This window comes from Cygnus atratus, chromosome Z (assembly GCF_013377495.2).
Source record: "Cygnus atratus isolate AKBS03 ecotype Queensland, Australia chromosome Z, CAtr_DNAZoo_HiC_assembly, whole genome shotgun sequence".
Taxonomy (NCBI): Eukaryota; Metazoa; Chordata; class Aves; order Anseriformes; family Anatidae; genus Cygnus; species Cygnus atratus.
In genome coordinates, this window is record NC_066396.1 from 10,590,296 (window position 1) to 10,608,775 (window position 18,480).

General features: G+C 61.4%; 2 protein-coding genes across 3 annotated transcripts; one reads left to right on the forward strand and one right to left on the reverse strand.

Annotated features, from left to right (window-relative positions):
- Window positions 1-6,684: 6,684 nt before the first annotated feature.
- On the forward strand, window positions 6,685-7,776 carry MSMP (microseminoprotein, prostate associated). The gene is made up of 3 exons (XM_035563799.1): window positions 6,685-6,835; window positions 7,249-7,357; window positions 7,587-7,776. Exons 1-3 carry the CDS (start codon window positions 6,724-6,726, stop codon window positions 7,774-7,776), a joined length of 411 nt encoding a protein of 136 aa, XP_035419692.1. The 5' UTR covers window positions 6,685-6,723.
- A 929-nt stretch (window positions 7,777-8,705) lies between these two features.
- Window positions 8,706-18,405, reverse strand: RGP1 (RGP1 homolog, RAB6A GEF complex partner 1). 2 transcript variants are annotated; one of them, XM_035563863.1, is made up of 9 exons: window positions 18,281-18,405; window positions 17,157-17,296; window positions 14,470-14,606; window positions 14,019-14,102; window positions 10,952-11,101; window positions 10,733-10,879; window positions 10,228-10,355; window positions 9,821-9,998; window positions 8,706-9,607 (listed from the first exon to the last, which is right to left on the reverse strand). In XM_035563863.1, the coding sequence occupies exons 2-9, from the start codon at window positions 17,270-17,272 to the stop codon at window positions 9,384-9,386; spliced, it is 1,164 nt and encodes a 387-aa protein (XP_035419756.1). In that variant the 5' UTR covers window positions 17,273-17,296; window positions 18,281-18,405; the 3' UTR covers window positions 8,706-9,383. The 2 variants fall into 2 exon arrangements, with proteins under 2 accessions (XP_035419756.1, XP_035419755.1); XM_035563862.1 differs by having other exon boundaries at window positions 10,733-11,101.
- Between the last annotated feature and the right edge of the window lie 75 nt (window positions 18,406-18,480).

Here is an 18,480-nt window from a genome sequence, read left to right on the forward strand (position 1 = left end):
GGCGTGCCAACAGCGGAAAAAATGGAGCAGAAGCGAATATTTTAAAGGGAAAAACGTGGGTAATGCGGCAGCTCTGCTGCTCCTCGGGTTCAGGGCAGGTTCAGGGCCACCATGCCCCAGAGCCAAGGAGGGGCCCTGCGGGTGTGGGGTTGTGAGGGGGGTTGTGGCTGGAGAAGGGATGTGTGGAGCAGTGGGGCTGTGGTTCTGCTGCTGAAGAAAGGCCAGCAAATGTCTGCGGGAGTCACCCAGGACCTGAAAAGCCCCAGCGTCCCCTGCAGGTGTCCCCTTCCCTGCACCCTGCTGAACCAGTGGTGCCACCAGCCCCGGTGGTGCCACCTCCTGTGGTGGCACCGACAACCTTGTTGGTGCCATCAGCCTCATGGTGGCACCTCAACCAGTGGTGCCACCAGCCTCACTGCTGTCACCAGACTCAGTGTTACTACCAGCTCCATTGGTGCCATCAGCCCCCGTGGTGCCACCACTCTTGACGATACTACCAGATTCATTAGAGCCACCAGTCCCAGTGGTGCCACGTGCTGCGGTGGTGCCACTAACTGTGAGGCCACCATCCTCATTGCAGCCACCAGCCTCTGTGGTGTCATCAGCCTCACTAGTGCCACCAACCCTGTTGGTGCCACCAGCCTTGATGGTGCTATCAGCCTCATTGGTGCCACCAACCCTGGTGGTACTACCAGCCTCATTGGTGCCACCTGCCCTAGTGGTGCCACCAGCCCCAGTGGTGCTGCCAGCCTCATTGGTGCCATCAGATTCAGTGGTGTCACTAGATTCAGTGGTCCTACCAACCCCACTGGTGCCACCATACTCAGTGGTGCTTCCAGCATCATTGGTGCCACCAGCCCCGTTGATGCCGCCAGCCTCGTTGATGCCGTGTTAGTGCCACCAGCTTCAGTGGGGTGACCAGCTTCATTGGTGCCACCAGCCTCAGTGGTGCCACCAGCCCTGTTGGTGCCACCCACCCCATTGGTGTCACCAGACTCAGTGATGCTACCAGCTCCACTGGTACCACTAGTCCCAGTGCACCACCAGCCTCATTGGTGCCACCAGCCTTACTGATGCCATCAGCCCTGTTGGTGCCACTTGCTGTGGTGGCACCACCAGCCTTGTTGGTGCCACCAGCTTCATTGGTGCCATCAGCCCAAGTGGTGTCACCCATCTCATTGGCGTCACCACAAAATGTTGCTACCAGCTCCATTGGTGCCACCAGCTTCATGGGTGCCACCAGCCCCAGAGGTCCTGCTGTGGTTGGTGCCCCCGTCCCAGCACCACTTTCCCTGCCACGTGCGCCCGCCCTCGCCTTGGCCCCAGGCCTGGCAGGCTCGTGGCACTTTCTTGGACAGCGCGGCTCCTGCGGGGCCTGGGACCGATCTCCCAGGGTTATTTCTGACTCACAGGGCAGGAAGCGTTTAGGGGTTTAAGCCGAGATGAATAATGTGCTCATTTCCTTGTGCCGACTACAAAGCACCTGCTCCGGGGGATTTATGGAGTGCCGATCTCTCGCGCTCGCGGCACCGCTGCCCGCCCGGATGTTTTTATTTTCCCGGGATGGCCGCCGGGTGCCAAGGCCTGTTTTCCTAAACACCCCGCGCCCTCCCGTCACGTTTCCCGTGAGAGGAGGCCGAGGGCAGCGGTGCCAGCGGCGAGGGCGGGGGGGACACCTGGGGTAACCCCCGGTGCCAAAGCCTGGCCCGAGGCAGGGCAGGGAGCAGGGTGCCTGCGGGTGCCGCTGGGAGCACCGCAGGAGCCACGGGAGGTGCTGGAGCCCTGCCGGGAGGGGTGGCACCGGGGTGCAGGAGGCACGGCGGGGCAGCGGGGGGAGGGCTGGGCCCCTCTGCGGGCAGCCAGGTGGTGTGACATGGGGAGGTGGCACGGAGCAGCCACCGGTGGGACGAACAGGCTGGGGAGGGCACGGGAGAGGGTCACAGAGTCATTAGGGTTGGAAAAGACCTCCAGGATCATCTGGTCCAACCATCCCCTACCCCAATGCCACCCGATAAGCCCTGTCCTTAGGCACCACGTCCAACCTTTCCTTGAACACCCCCAGGGACGGTGACTCCACCACCTCCCTGGGCAGCCCGTCCCAGTGCCTGACCGCTCTTTCCGAGAAGAAATGTCTCCTCATTGCCAACCTGAACCTCCCTGGTGCAACTTGAGGCCCTTCCCTCCAGTCCTATCGCTAGTTACCTGCGAGAAGAGGCCGACCCCCAGCTCCCCACACCTTCCTCTCAGGTTGCTGTAGAGAGCCATAAGCTCTGCCCTGAGCCTCCTCTTCTCCAGACTAAACACCCCCAGTGCCCTCAGCCGCTCCTCACAGGGCTTGTGCTCCAGACCCCTCACCAGCTTCGTAGCCCTTCTCTGAACACGCTCCAGGGCCTCGAGGCCTTTCTTGTGGTGAGGGGCCCAAAGCTGAACACAGCACTTGAGGTGCAGCTTCACCAGAGCAGACTACGGGGGAAGATCACCTCATCCAGCTGGGAACCAGAGTGCAGGGAAATGACAGGGTTGTTGTGACCAACGTGCAGGACCCGACTCTTAGCCGTGTTGAGCCTCCTCCCACTGGCCTCTGCCCATCGATCCGACCTGTCCAGGCCCCTCTGCAGGGCCTTCCTACCCTCTGGCAGATGAACACTTCCCTCCAACTTGGTGTCATCTGCAAGCTTACTGAGGGTGCGCTCAATTCCCCCATCCAAGTCACCTACGGAAATATTGGAGAGGATGGGCCCCAACACCGACCCCTGGGGAACACCACTGGTGACCGGTCACCAGCTGAATTTCACTCCTTTCACCACTACTCGGGCCTGATCCCCCGGTTGTCCTGCACATGCTGCGTGATTGCATTCAAGATGACCTTCTCCATCACCTTTCCTGGCACCGAGGCCAGGCTGACAGGCCTGGAGTTCCCCAGGTCCTCCTTACAACCCTTCTTATAGATGGGCGTCACGTTAGCAAGTCTCCATTCATCTGGGACCTCTCTGGTTGACGATGGCTGCTGGTAGATGATGGAGAGTGGCCCAGCAATCACAAGTGCCGATTCCCTCAGCACCCCAGGGGATGGAGAGGGAGAGGGGTGGAGCATTATCAGAGAAATGGAGCGTGTTGGAAAAGGATGGAGCATGATGGGGAAGGATGGACCATCAGGATGAGAAATGGAGTGTGACGGAGAGGGATGGGCCATGATGCAGAGTGATGGAGCATGTTGGAGAGGAATGGACCACAGTGGGGACGGATGGAGAGTAATGGAAGGGGATGGACCATGTCGGAGAGGAATAAACCATGAAAGTAAGGAATGGAGCATGGTAGAGGGGAATGGGGCATGTTGGAGAGGGATGGAGCATGGTGGAGAAGGATGGAGAGTGATGGGAAGGGAAGGACCATGCTGGAGAGGGATGGACAATGAGGGCAAGGAATGCTGCATGCTGAAGAGGGATGGAGCACGATGGAGAGGGATGGACCATGAAGGCAAGGAACGGAGCATGATAGAGAGGGAGGGACCATGATGGAGAGAGATGGGCCATGATACAGAGGGATGGAGCACGATGGAGAGCATTGGAGTATGATGGAGACAGACGGAGCATGAGGGCAAGCAAGGAAGTGTGAGCCCTAAAAGTGCAAGAGGGCCGTGGAGCCCGAGGGAGCACGGGGCAGTGCCAGGGAGCATGGGAGCCCACCAAGCAGCATTTACAGAGGCCGGACCCCGCTACCCAGGAGGCTGGGCACAGTGCGGGGTGTCCCGGGCAGCAGAGCCCAGCCCGACGGCTAACAGGACATCCAGTTTTCCATCATGTCCCCTCTGCGTTGCCCTCTTTCTGGAGCACAGCCGCAGCTGCTTTCCCCCTGTGGGGTGGCTCCGAGCCATGTGACAGCAGCTCGGTGGCGCAGAAGAGGGCTCTGCTGATGCCCTGGGGTCCCCTTTAGGTGCTGGGGGCACGGGGACAGGTCAGCGGGCACGGCTCAGAGCCGGCATCTCCCCGGCACCCTGCCCTGCGCCCTGGGACTGGACTGACGCTGACCCAGCTCGGCCCAGCGATAAGTCGTGTTGTTTCTATTTTATTTATTTTTTTTTAATTTTTGCTGTTTAGAGAGAAAATAAAGTGCTTGTGGGGAGCAGGAGCCAAGCTCCCCAGTGCCTAAAACAGCAATCGCAGCACTTCCTTGGATTTATGGTGTTTGCTTTCACAATGCCAGCCGGGATCCTGTTTGCTTCCTGCTCTGCAGCTGCAGCCTGAGCTGAAGGCTCAGGAGATTCAGGTTTTATAACACTCCTGGATCCTGCCGATGGCAACTTGTCCATCAGCTTTTATTACCCACGCACCTCCTGCGGGGCCGGGGGGGGAAGGGGGAGCATCGCCACCCCATCCTGGCACCCCCCTGCCCGTCCGTGGGTCCCGTCCCCAGCACCAGGTGCTGCGGGCAGGGGGACGAGCAGCAGCTCCGCGAGGAGCCCGGAGGCACCGTGCCCTGCTTGGGACGCAGCCAGCTGCCCTTGGGTGATGCTGAGACACGGATGCAGCCTGCTCACGAAGGGTCCTGGGGTGCTCAGGGCTGGTGGCCGCCCACCGGCACACCTGGACACCAGTGCTCCAGGGATGCTCCAGCCGCAGCACCCCCGCTACCCGCGCTGCGGCCCTCGCGCCCTGAATCCCTCTCCAGGCGATGCTCTCCGAGCCGCAAGCCCCCGGCCGCCCCACAGCCGCCCTCTCCCCGGATTTTCGGCGTCCCTCTGGAAGCCCGGGCAAACCACCGGGGCCTCCAAATTAAAAACACCGCTTTTGTTTAACGTTTTCTCTGCTCGGCGATGAAACGAAGATGGATTAGTTCATTGTGGCTGTGAGCGTGCCAGACTCCTTTTTCCAAACACACAATAGGAATATTCGCTTACCGCCCCGACGATGGGGACTTTTATCCTCCTTATATAGTAACAACTCCGCTCCAGAGGGTGATTTTCATCCGTTACTGATGCGCTTCGTCGTCCCGGCCCACAGCCCACGGCCCGTAGGTTATTCGCGGGTACCCCGAGCCGCTCTGATTTATCACCAGCCTTTCCCAGCCGCTGCCCTCTGCCTCCCCGTGTTTTTCCCCTGTGGTTTTTCCCCATTCTCTTTGGACGCACAAGTTTTTTTTGCCTCCTGCTCAGCCAGGGCAGTGCTTTAAGGGAGGCAGCCCCCTCCCAGCCCCCCGCATCCGCTGAGAAAGCTCTGGGTGACATCTGGGGACAGGGACACGAGGTGACCATGGGTCTCCGGCTACCCCGGCCACAAAGGGACGCGCCTGGAAATCCGAAAGTGGTGAATCCGAAGCGGATAAAAGGAAGCATTTTTTTATTATTATTATTTATTTTTTTCACTCTCTGCTTAATTAGGCTGCCACAGGAAAATGCTCAGGCCAAAATTTAGCGGGATTCAAGGAGGGATTGGACATTTGCACGGATAACAAAAATATCCAGCTATAACAGAGGATGCCAACACAAATTCTGGAAGGGATATTGAGCCTCACGCGTCAGGGTGTAAATCTATCCCAAACTCTCAGCAACAGGCAGATTAACGGCAGGGCAGATGACCCACGCACGCCGCTGCTACTGCAGCCACCAGCGGGCTGTCCCGTGCCCGCAGCCCCGCTCTCCTGACTTGTGAAAAACACTGTGAAATGCCTCAGGCACACCAGCCCCTTGCTCAGCAGCTCCCCAGGGCCGTGTGGCTCCTGGTGCCCTCACATTGTTCACCTCTTCCAGACCTCCGTCCTCGGCCACCGGTAAGAGCCGCAGTGCTGCGACCTGGAGGTCGGAGTACAAAGTCAGCACATTTGGGGACATGCCCCCAGCCAAGCCCCTCGCTCCCCTCTCGGGTCACTTGTTGCCCAAACCCACCTGTGCCTCCGGGTTTCATCCCCCTCGTCGCCTCCCTGCTTTTGCTGGAAGGGGCTGCTCAGCCCCGGCGGCCCCGCGCTCGCACCAGAACCACCGAGCTGAGCCCCGGGGATGCCGGGGACTCGTCCAGGGCCCCGTGTCAGTGGGAATCACCGCCCCACACGCCCTCGGCTGAGGGGACCAGCCCTTACCCTCAGCCCCCGCACGGCCACAAATCCATGCTGGGGCTCGGAGATGGGGGAAATCTCCCCCTCGAGCCGCCCGTGAGCTGCGTGCAGGCACCTCTGCGCCCACCAAGGGCGCTGCCATTTTGCATCCCGCACTGGCGCTTAACGTGGCGCTTGTGCCACTCCGGTCCCTGCCCGATGGGATGCTCGGAGACCTTGCTGTGACAGCGTGACAGGGGTGGCCGGAGCTCTCCTCCTGGTCGGGAGATTCCTGTCACCCTGCCGAGGGCAACCCCGCCGGGGTCCCTCGGATCTCCCCTCGCTGCCGAGCCCTGCACCCACAGGGGCTTCCAACTGGAGACATTTCTGGAGGGCATGAATCAGCTTTTCACAGCTTGTTAAAAATCTTGATCCTACCTCTTGTTTTCATGCCTTTCAAATCAGGAAATGAGTTTTACAACTTTTCCAGTGGGGCACAGCTGGTGGCCAGGGTCGTAAAGCTGAACTTTATAAATATCTCTTGTTGGGATCAGGGGAAGAGCATTAAAAAGGCAGAGAGAGAGAGAGAGAGAGAGAGAGAGGGAGAAAGGGAGAGAAAAGGGAAAGGAGCAAAGGAGAGAGAGAGAAGAAAGGCAACTCGGCAGGACCGCGGGGAAGCCCAGCTCGACGACGGCCATGGCCATGAGAGCGCAGAAGCCGGCGTGCGCCTGGGGCAGGCTCTGCCTGCTGCTCTCCCTCCTCCTCCAGCTGCCGGGCTCCCAGGCCAAATGCTACTTCCAGGCTAAAGGTAAGCGGGGAGGTGAGCCGGGAGGGCAGCGTCGACGCTAGGACGAGGCCTCGTCTTCCCCCCCGGGGCGGCGGGGCCGCGCCCTGCCTGCCTGCGAGGCGCTACACGGGCTGTGCCGAGCTGGGGAGCGCGATCGCGGGCCAGTGATGACTGGAAGGAGCCGTCTATAAACCACAGAACAGCTCCCCAGGGCTCTGGCTGAGAAACAGCTCGCTGGGCCACGAAGAGCTCCTGGCAGGGGCCCGGATGGGGCCGAGCGTGCAGGACCAGCAGCACGGGGAAGAGGGCTGCCCGGCTTTCCTCTGCCGCCTCCTCGCAGGCAAGCCCCGACGGCCCCGCGTCCTTTCGGGGCGGAGGGACGCCGAGGTGGCTCCCGCACGCCCCGCTGCTCATCGCCGCCTTTCCATCTGCAGCTCCCTGCGAGTACGAGGGGAAGCAGTTCTCCCTCGGGGAGTCGTGGCTGAGCACCAACTGCCTGCTGTGCACCTGCCTGCACCCCATCGGCGTGGGATGCTGCGAGACGTGAGCGAGGGGCGCTGGGGACGGGCTGCGGTGGGGTCTGGGGGTGGCGCGTGCAGTGGAGACCCCAGGGGCTGCGGGGAGCCTCGGCCCAGCGAGGGGCAGCAGGGCGAGGGGTGCCACGGAGGGGACCACGGGCAACAAATGCGCACCAGCGGGCCTGGGAAGCGCCATCGGCAGCCCCCTGGCACGCATCGGGGGGGAGCTGATGGCACCGTGCCCTCTCCCGCAGCACCCAGCACCCCATCGACTTCCCCGACTGGTGCGAGGCCCACTACGACACGCAGACCTGCCAGATCTCGGTGGTGCAGAAGGCCAACCCCAGCCTGCCGTGCGTGAAGAGCGTGGAGCACGAGTGGGGCTCGGCCGGCACCCCCGAGCCGCTGAGCAACAAGGTGCTGGGCGCGGGGCTGAGCGGGTAGAGGCCCCCGCCACCAGCCCCCCTCCTCCAGAGCGCACCTCCCGCATGCTCCAGACCTGCCCCGTCCCGTAGAGACACCACTGCAGCCACCTTCCAGGGAAACCACTATCCACACAGTATTGTACTGAGCTAACATTTACACCCTAGCGCTGCCACAGTACGGCTTTGCTTCCGCCTTCAGCTCCCCGAAGCGAGCCGGGGCCCCTTCCCAGCGCGAGGACGGGCCCCCGAGCCCAGCTGCCCTTGGGAATGCAGGTCCCAGGGGATGTCCTCCCAGGGGTGCGGGGAACCCACAGCCCCCAAACAAAGAGCCACAGGACCAAATCACCCCGCATCCAGCTGCGAGCCAAGCAGCTCCCACCACGACCCCCGTCCCCTTGCCAGGCAGCCACTGGGAGCCCACTGGGGAGCACGGTGGCCCTTCGAGCAGGACCCACGTGCCTTGGCCCATCCCTTCTCTGTCCCGGAGCACGAGGGGCACAACCCACCTTTGGAACCACTAATGCCCCTGCTCCTGCAGCTCCCGGGACAAGAAGGGACCCCCAGCACCGCTCGCCAGCCCCGGGCAACACTGCAGCAGAGCCAGCCCCGGCCAGGCAGCAGCGTGCCGGGCACGTGGGGACAACCGGTGGAAGATGTCCCCAGGAGGAGCCCGGCCTCCCCGTGCCCGCTGCCCCGTCCCAGCTGCAGGGAGCCGGGTGCCCCGCTCGCGCTCAGGGAGCTGAAGCAACCTGCCTGTGCCCGGGTGGAGCCGGCCGCCCGGCAGCCTGCCCCGGCTGGTGCCATGCCTGTGCTGTGCAGAGCCTTGTGTAGATGTTTCTGTTCTTGCAATAAAAGTATTAAACAAAGAGGTCTCCAGACAGTGACTGTGGTAACCTCGGGCTGCCTCTACCACCGGGGAAGGGCGCAGGAAAACGTTCTGTCTCAGGCTGTTTTGCACGTTCAGGTGTTTATTAGGTTTCCATGCAAAGAGGAAAACTCTTTGGAAGGTTTGGTAGAAACGCGGGGCTGGCCGTTGAGCAGGGAGACCTCCACCCCAGCTCCTGCACACGCAGCATGCATTCACTCCAGCCCCCCGAGGATCCCGAGACCAGCAGGATGCCTTCGGGCTCAGGAGCGGAGGGAGAGGACGGCCCAGGCGCTCAGCACCTCTCAGTTCTGTGTCACTGCTGCGGTGCTGCTGCCTGGCTCCACACGGAGCACTCGGCCACATCCAGGAGCCCAGCAGGAGCCAGCAGCACGAGGCTGCCCTGCAAGGACCTTCACGCAAGGTTTCGCTCCCTGGGCTGGGCCCTTTTCTCCTGGAAGCCCCTCAGGGGGCAAGGCACAGGCGGGGCCGCTCCCCGGGGGAGGCAGATCCCGTTTCGGTGAGCGCTGCGACCCGCGCCCTCATCCTGCACAAAGGGTCTGGCCCCCAGCTGAAGGCACAGGGCACGGCAGCGAGCGCAGTGCTCCTTCACCCCGGGCAGGACAGAGCTGCCCGCTGCCCACCCTGTCATCGCAGGAGAACCCCGGGGGAATATCGGGGTGCACACCCCCAGCATGCTGGTCGTGGTCCTGCCCGCCGTTCCCAGCCGGCACGGCAGGGCCCTACCGTCTCTCCCCACTTCAGATGGTGATGGAGTTGGTGCTGGAGAACTGCGACACGTAGGAGGCCAGGATGGGGTTGGTGGGAAGGACTTTGATGGGCAAGTCCCAGCTGAAAGTGTCCACCTCAATCTGCTCCACCCCGGTCCAGGTGACGGCCTCTGGCTGGCTCCCACGGACGAGGCAGGTCCCCGCTGACTCCCCAGAGGTCACAAACTCGAAGTGCAGCCTCCACTTCAGGGACGCTGCGGGCAAGAGGCGGGTCAGCAGCCAACACACCGCAGGGCCAGCAGCTGCCTCGGTGCTGGCAAGGGGACAAGCGAATAATTCCCACTCGCACAGGGCCAGCTCCCTCCCACACAACACGGCCCCGCGGAGGGTTTGCCAGCAGGAGCAGGGCAGCGAAGGCAGGGCTGGGGACGCGGCTGTCCTCCTGCGGGGACGAGCAGGGCACTGACCGATGTTGGTGGTGAATCCCGGGGTCGAGCTCAGCGGGATGGGCAGGCTGAAGCTGCTCTGGGCTGTGTGCAGGCAGGCCTCCTGATGGCGGGCGTGCGTGCTGAAGGAGACGGGCTGCCCCCGCCGGCGCTGGAACTCCTCCTGGATGCTCTCTTCTGTCTGCAGGCTCACCGAGAACTGCGGGGCAAACAGACAGGAGCTCACACTCACACACCCGCGCCGTCCTGGGGCCCCCGTTGTCTAAGTGAGCTGAGAACCAGAGCCCTTGCCCAGGGGGACCTCAGCTGCCTCCCACTGAGACCTCACCAGAAACCCCCCAGCAGCTCACTGCCACCCCAACCCTTCCTCCCACTGCCCACCCAAAAGCCCTGCTTCTCCCCACGCTGAACCCAAAGCCAGCGCTGACCTGCAGACACGGGATGTCTCCTTCTGAGAAGTTAAAGGTCCCGATGACATCCTCTCCAATCTTATACACGGTCTTGAAGATGCAGAAGGTCCCCACCTTCCCGCGGCTGCTGCTGATATTGTACAGGTCTATGGAGAAAGCAGAGAGGGGGGCAGAGCTGCAGGAGGAGGAGGCTCTGCTCCACACAGCAGCCTGGGTTACCCGAAGAGCCCATCCGACACAACTTGGCTGCTTGGGAATGAAGGGCAGGCCCTGGAAGCGGCATTTCCTTCGGGAAAGGTCAGCAGTGAGCAACAGCAAACCACACTGGCATGGAGGAGCCTGTGGGAAACTCTGATCCGAGCGGGCCCTGACGGAGCCGCTCCACAGCCGCAGACAGAGCCTTGCTTTGCCAGCAAGGGAATTTTTGCAGCAAGCACTGAGCGGGGAAGGGGGCAGGCCTGCAGGCACTGCCTGCTTCGTGCACGGGTGGGGGCAGCGGGTTCGCCCAGGGGAAGCGACCTACGCAGGCTGCGTCGGGAGGTGGCTGCCATGAGCAGGTCCGTCGCCAGGTCCGCCAGGCGAGAGTCCTTCTTCAAGCCCTCCTCCTCCTCCAGGAAGGGGTTTGAGGGCGCGACGGCCTCATCCTGCGGGCACTGGTAATCCTTGAGGCCTGGGGAGAAGGCGAGAGTCAGCGGGGCGGGCGGCAGACCGTGCCCGAGGGCAGGGCAGCGTGTGGCCTTACCGTGCAGCACGAGGACGCGGAAGGGCACGCGGAGGAGCTTGATCGGGGAGTTGACGCGCTGGCAGCCGATGGTCAGCTTGTACACGTACTTCACCGACTGTCCCCGGAAGGAGGGAGGGCCGTCTATGGGCAGCGTCTCACAATACGAGTCTGCAACGAGCACGGAAAGGATTGCCTGGCTAGGAGGCTCCTGATCACTGTCTCATTGTGCTGACAGTCCTCCTTCCTGAGCGGTCCAAGCGCATCCCCAGCTTCCCCACCCCGGCGCCCCTCACCTCACGCGCATCATCATCATCATCCACTGCTTCCAGCATATACAAATTGTGCCTCGAAAGAATGTGAAGGGCGCAAAATCCGGGAACACAAACTGAACTTACTCATCGCGAGTTCGACCTGAATTTGCCTCTGCACGCTCCCTTGGCGCACCGCATAAACGCGACACTTTCAAGCAGCAGCCACGTGGCGTGGTTTCCTCGGGGCTCTGCCTCACTCACGCACAAATAATACTCGAGGCAGAGGGATGCTGATCAATACCTCATTCCTCGTCTGACATTCGCTTTACACAAGCGAGCCCCAAACAGCAACAAAAATTAGTTCCTTCCTGTGTTCTCCTCTGGGTCTAAACGTCTAAGGAACAATTAAGAGACCTTCGCAGCAACCTGCAGAGTAATCCCCCTTTGCAGGCTGGTGACTCGGACCACAAACCCTCTGATCCTGAGCCCCCCGAGACGCCAGGGCCTGGCTTTGCAGCACACTCAGCCCTCTCAAAGCCCCACGTTCAGCACACAACCCCCAGCACCTCCCAGTGCAATGCGAACACCTCTGCAGCCTGTGAAAGGAGAGAGACGCAAGCGGTGGACCGTGGAAAGTCTCCACCTCTGGCTTGCCCACCGTGACGCAGATACACCCTGCCAGAGGAAGGGCAGCATCCTGCTGTTAAACCACAGATCCTTCCCCAAGTCTGGCACATCCTAAACGTTGAGGCTTAGATCAAACGCTAGGGTTACATTTTAAATATAACTACAGGATTTAAAAAAAAAAAAAAAAGAGGACTGGAAAGATAAAAAAGCCCACGCTAGTGACCAGAGCCCACAGGCTCTCACACCTGAAAACAAAAGGCCGTCCCGCTGCACCGAGGTGCTGATAAAGCTGAGAACTGCCCTGACAGAGAGGAAAATCAGAAATTTCCCAGGAGGGCTCAGGAGTGCTGCTGCAGACCGCTGCAATCGCTGCAGCAGGTTTTGCAGAAGCGCTGGTGAGGGTCTCCACACCCAGCGAGGACAACCTGAGCAGAGGCCACTGCGTTTTGGGGCATCTGGGGAGGAAGATGGGCAACGCGTGGCGCCTGCTGCCTGGCACAGGAATGCAGAGTCTCAGGAAGCCTCCGGAAGGAAGCGCATTCCTGGCACTTCAGATGCTTCCCGACCCTCCCGCCGTACCCTCTGGCTTGTGTCGAGGCTGCCTCCATTTCCTCCCCTCCCTACCAAGTATTTAGAGGTACTGCAACACCAGAGGGGAGGCAGAAACAGCCACAGAAATGACTTGAGGGCTTGAAAAAATGTTTTATGGTGACAAATTTAAAGAGCTCAGTCTGGGCAGCGTGTCAAGCTGACGGGAGGTGAGTCACCTTCAACATATAGGTACCATAACATGGGGAAGATAGTGGGGAAGAAGCTCGCAAGCAACCGAAAACAAGGCCTTCTATCAAGCAACAGCCTCACACAACCTCAGCTCTAAGTGCCAACTCCTGCCACGGTTTAATAGCACGGTACTTTGCCGAAGCAGAATTCAATCTCTTGATTTCTTTCCGCCTTTCCAAACTGAGCAGCAAAACTCAAAACTTCTGAAAAACAGGAAATGAAGAATTAAGATACACACCCACACAGCCTTAACTCTGCCTCCACGGAGCTGGCAGGAGCCCCCAGGAACGGCCCGCAAGCGTGCCAGCTGCAGCCTCGCGTGAGGGGAGCAGCACCACGCGGTGGGACTGGTGCGAGCAGCTTGGCACAGCCTGGCCGTGCAGCGGGGCTTCTGGAGTCCCACGCTGCGGCACCACACGTGACAAACCTTCCTCCTGCCGTGCCACCATGTGAGGAAGTCCCCTCGACCTGTCCCAGCTACCTGGGTTGGTCAAAACCAGCACGTCACGCAGCCCCCGGCTCCGTGCTCTCACTTGCAGCTCTGCTGAACGCTCCAGCAGAGCCCCTTCCATCAGAGGCTTCATCACGCTGTGACTTGAGAGGTGTCCATCGCCCCTTCCGGATGGATCCCTGCTGGGACATCCCGAGGAACGCGCCCACGTGCAGCCTGCAGAGCCTGATGCCAGGCTGCAATGCAGAGATCTGGCACGAGGTGACAGGCTGGGTCAGCAGCCACCAGCCCAGGGGCGACAGCGCATGCTTGTGTTTTCACAGCTGCCTGATCGGGTAGAAGCCCCCGGTACAAAACATTCCCTGGAACTAGGGAAATCAGTTGCTGCAGATTTCCTCTGAAAAGGATAAAAAGCTCTCCAAAGAGCAAAAGGGAAAGTAGCGATGGAGGAGAGCTTAAAGGGGGCCCACTGGAAGAACGCTGTTTGAGAGCTTTGGAGGCACAGAGAGCTCGGAGCCAGGGAAGATGAGAAGTGCTCGCTGTCCTGGCAGAAAGATCAGGGAAACTAGAGCAGGCAGACGACAGCAGTCCCCAGGACATCCCCAGCCTGAGGAGGAAGCACACACCTGCAGAGGGTGCCAGCCTAAATTCCAGGCATGCTCCAGTGCTTCTGAAGAAATAAAGGCAGGGGAACGCAGGTGCGTGCAGCTGTTCCTGCAGCTGCAGCCAGGTATTTCAGAACGTTTCGTGCCTTGCAGCTACACCACCGGCCTGTGCCAAAGGACACGGGCCAGGGGCAGAGCTGAGGGACACCTTGCAGCGCGTGGAGAACAGATTCTGGCTGTGTTCCTTAGCACTCGCCTCCTGCGAGCACCAGGGCTGGCTGCTGGCAGCACTCAGGTGTGCAGAGCCTGCCCGGGCGCGAGGCTCCCCAGATGTGAACCCCCTGAGCGGGGGAGCAGCAGACAGGACTCACAGGACTTTGACTCCCCAGGATCCAGCCGCAGGTCACAGAAAAGGATCTTCGGTGGGGTGGACAGGATGCACTGACCCCGCTCTCCTGGAAGAGACAAACCACACGTGAGCGCTGCCCCGGGCCAGCCCCGGGGCGCGGGCTGAGGGGGGCACTCGCTGCGCCCGGGGCCAGCCGTGCCTCACCCTCACGGGGAGGAATGGGGAAGAGAAGGGGCCGAGGAGGAAATATCTCACGTCCTGGTCAGACCATGAGACATTCCCAGAACAGCTGGACCAACAACCCTCCCGTTTTGCTCCAAGCTAGCACCGCTGTGAGCTCAGCATTAATGAGGTGCTGCGGTGGCCACGCAGCAGGGAGTTACCGCAGGAAGCCAGCAGGGGCTCGGGCACACGCCTTACGGCCCGCTCGACTCCTGCTCGGCTTCCCTGCCCGAGTAACGGGGAGCGCTCACCTCTGTTGGGGACGAAGACTGTCTCGTTCTCTGCCTGCACGTCGTGCTTGCTGCCGTCGGAGGGGGGCAGCGCCACCCGGTTCTCGCTGGCATGAAACTGGCAGTGGATCTGGGCGCTGGCCCACGCCAGCATCTCGCTGAGGGGAAAGAAAAGCAAAACTCGCCCTCTGCTTCCACCTGGGTGGCAGCGAGCCGGGGCTGGAGAACAGCGGCTTCTCCTGCCCCTCTCCACGCGTGACTGCTTTTTGGGAACGAAGCAGGCCCTGCTGCTGAAGCCATCCCCAAAGCCCCCCTCCAAACACGCCTCCAGGGCAAGCCTGAGATGGGCGCTGACCTGCAGCTCCCTCCAGGACCCCTCCAACCCCCCCAGGACCCCTCTGCGGGTCACCCCGTGGGCACCTCCCACGGCTCTGCGGACGTCTTCCAGGCTCCCGACCCCGTATCTGTTCTTACAGACTTGTAGGAACAATGGCAGACTTGTGAATTTAGCCGGTGTCCGGCTCCCCCGGCGTTATCCAACATCACAATCCGATTAGTAGGCACTGACACCAGAACTTTAGGCGCTACGGGGATCTTTTGTGGCACACGGGAATCCCTCGGTGTGACTAATCAGACCAGTTAAACGTGCAGACGAACCAGGGAAAGACCTTGCTGCGCTCATTGCGGCTGATTATGCACTACTTGATCTCATGTGTGCACTGGCCGCCCTCTGAACACACGCTGGATCCTCTGCCCAGACACCTCCAGCCCTAAAAGTTGCAACTCTGTGCCTCCAGAAGCACCGGAGTGGCTTTTCATAAGGGCTGCCCTCAGGTTTTCTTCCGTAAGGTTATCTGCTGCGTGGAAGCAGGGAAGTGCCCTTACACAAGAGACAACGCTTAACAATCCTACGTCAGCTTACCACAATTACAGCACCTTCAAACACGGCGCTTTGAGTATTTTTCATTTATTTCCAGTATGGCCCAAAGATACGCCGCTGAACTGTTTTAATCCTTTACCCAGACAGACAAACACCGTTTGTGTGCGCCTTCCCACCAGCAGACCTCATCCAGCTGTCAGGACACACGAGGATCCTGCTCTGGGGCCGAGGCCACCTCTCCCTTCTCCCTACAGCTTCTTCTGAAGCCCACGCCAGCCACGCTGCACGATTTGGGGCAGGGCCAGCTTCGCTCCTTGAGCACCTCACACACCACAACCCAGCTCACCCTCTGCCATTACTTACTGCCCTTGACTCCCGTTCCTGTGCTAGAAACACACGCTGCTGTTCTTGCATCTGCGCAGCCCCACGTGCTGGCGCTGGAAGCTTCTCTTTCCCGAGAGGTCTAGCTGTGTCACAGCCGCTCCGCGCCGCTCTGGCCGCTGCCCTTACACGACCTACAGCCTCAGCTTTTAACCACCAAGCCACTAGCTGTTCCCGTTCCTATGATTTAGCCAACTCTCGGTAGCTTGCTTTTTTTTTTTTAATTTTGAAAACTTTCCTTTTTTTCAAGAGGCGGTTTTCTAGGCGCCACGACAAGGTTCCCAAATCAACCTTCCAAAACCGGGCTGAGAACCTCCGAAACTGCCCTGCCACGTACCTGTGCAGTCCCACGTGTTTCAGAAGAACAGGAACAACGCCCCTCTGAGCACAGCCAGCCCAGAGCGAGCAACTCCCTGACACGCCACGCTCCCAGAACCGGGGAGAGTAACACCGCCTCCCCACGAGACAAAGCTCTGGAAAGCTAGATGCTTATGGCGTGGCTGAATTCGAATGTTTAGCTCAGCAGGCAAGAGAAAGAAGGATGAAGCGATGGGAAGTTAAGGAAGACAATTTAAAAGAGTCCTCCGGTGGTAGTGCAACAGGCTGCTTTGCTGAGACTGCGAGCGCTGGAAGCGGTTCCATCAAAGCAGCCACCTCTGAAAGTCATACTGGTGATGCAAAGGTGCTGAACCTGACCGGGCGGGACATCAACGCTTCCCGGGAAGGAAGGAAGGACACAGGGCAGGAAAACCACCTCCACCCCCGGAACATCAGACAAGGCCACACACTGCTGACACTGAGGCTTCGGGTGAGTCACTCCTGCGAGCCAAGGTAGGAAGCTCCTTATCTCGTCACCTCTGCTCAGCGCCTGCTCTGGGCACAGCTGAGTCAAGGAGAGGGGAATGCCCGAAGGCTGGGCCGTAGAAAAGGCTGCGTGGAAGTCGGCCTCTTCTTCCCTCCGGGCACTGCTCGCCCCTTTGGCTACTGCCAGCTCTGGAAGCGGGGATGACACTGCTACATCAGCTCGCTGCCACACACAGCTCCCTCCACCGACGTGGGAAATAATGACGCTGTTGCTTGTTGCCCTGAGAGACTCACTCCGGTGTAACTAGATATCCTGCCCTGATAGCCAGTTTGGCTTCATTTTCTGCCAGCAATTCCGCTGCCACTTGAGGGGCACTTAAAAGCGCCTCTCCCAGCGCCTCTACCTGCATACTTTTTTTTCCAGTCTCTTCCTCGGGGGCAGAAAACCAGAATTATTACCTCAGTTTCCGCCCCGAAATGGAGATGGCACGAAGCACCATTAGGGAGCACCTTGGGCGGGGAAGTCACCGGTGGCTGAGCTGGCACCGCAGCCCCACAGCCCTGCCGGGGTACCCCCTGCCTGCTCCCTGCTGCTGCTGCCTTTGTAGGGGTGTGCGTGGAGCAGGGCCCGGCGCCGCCGTACCTGCTGGCAGAGGTGGAGGCCGCCGACAGAGGGTTGGTGAAAGTGATCACGCACTCCAGCATCTCCCCGGCCAGGAACACGGGCCCGCGGCCCAGCTTGGCCACCACCTCGATCATGGCTGGGACAGCCCCGCTGCGCACCTGCCAAAGGGAACCGCGGGCACGGGGAGAGGGGGAGAGAAAGAAACAGTCGGGATGGTGCCGTGCAGCAGAAGGGCTGAGCGGGGACACTGGGGGGGACACAGGGGTGGCCATGACCATACCCACAGCGGGCAGACACCCATGGTGTGGGGACAGGGATTTCCCTGGCTGTACCCACAGCAGACAGACGCCCGTGGGGGGGGGACAGGGGTGGCCCCAGCCTTATCCACAGGTGACAGACACCCCCAGGGGGGACACAGGGATGTCCCTGGCTGTACCCACAGCAGACAGACACCCATGGGGGGGGACAGGGATATCCCTGGCCGTACCCACAGCAAACAGACACCCATGGGGGGGGGGACAGGGACACCCCCAGCCATATCCACAGCAGGCAAATACCCATTGTGGGGGGGCAGGGGTGGCCTTAGCCATACCCGCAGCAGGCAGACACCCATGGTGGGGGGACAGGGGTGGCCCCAGCCTTGCCCACAGGGGACAGACACCCCCGGGGGGGACACAGGGATGTCCCTGGCCGTACCCACAGCAGACAGACACCCATGGCGGGGGGGGCCAGGGACACCCCCAGCCTTACCCAGAGGGGAGAAACACCCATGGGGGGGGGGACAAGGACAGCCCCAGCCCTACTCACAGAGGACAGACACGCATGGGGGGGGGGGGGGGGGGGGCCAGGGACACCCGCAGCCCTACCCACAGGGTCAGACACCCCCGGGGGGGGGGAGCACAGGGATGTCCCCAGCCCCCCCCAAGGCCCAGGCCCAGGCCCGACGCCGTGAGCCAGGCCCAGCGCCCCCACACAGGCCGAGAACAGCCAGAACCCGGGCCCTGCTCCCTCCCCCATCCCCTAGAGGCCGCCCCCCTCACGGAACAACCCCCCGGGGATTTGGGGGGGGGGGGTGGGGGGGTGGTCACCCCCCCCCCCCCCCACGCAGCCCCGTCAGCAGCGCCCCCGCCGCCCGCACTCACCGCGGCCTCCCCCCCACGGCACCCCCGAGGCCCGCTCGGCAACTTCCGGCGGCGCTCGGGGAAGCCGCTCGGCAACCCTCGGGCGGCGCTCGGCCCACGTTCGGCAACTTCCGTCACGCCTCGGAGCGCGCTCGGGCCCCGCCGGTGGGCGTGGTCACACGAGAGGGGGGGGGAGGGGGGCGTGGCTATAGGACCGGGGG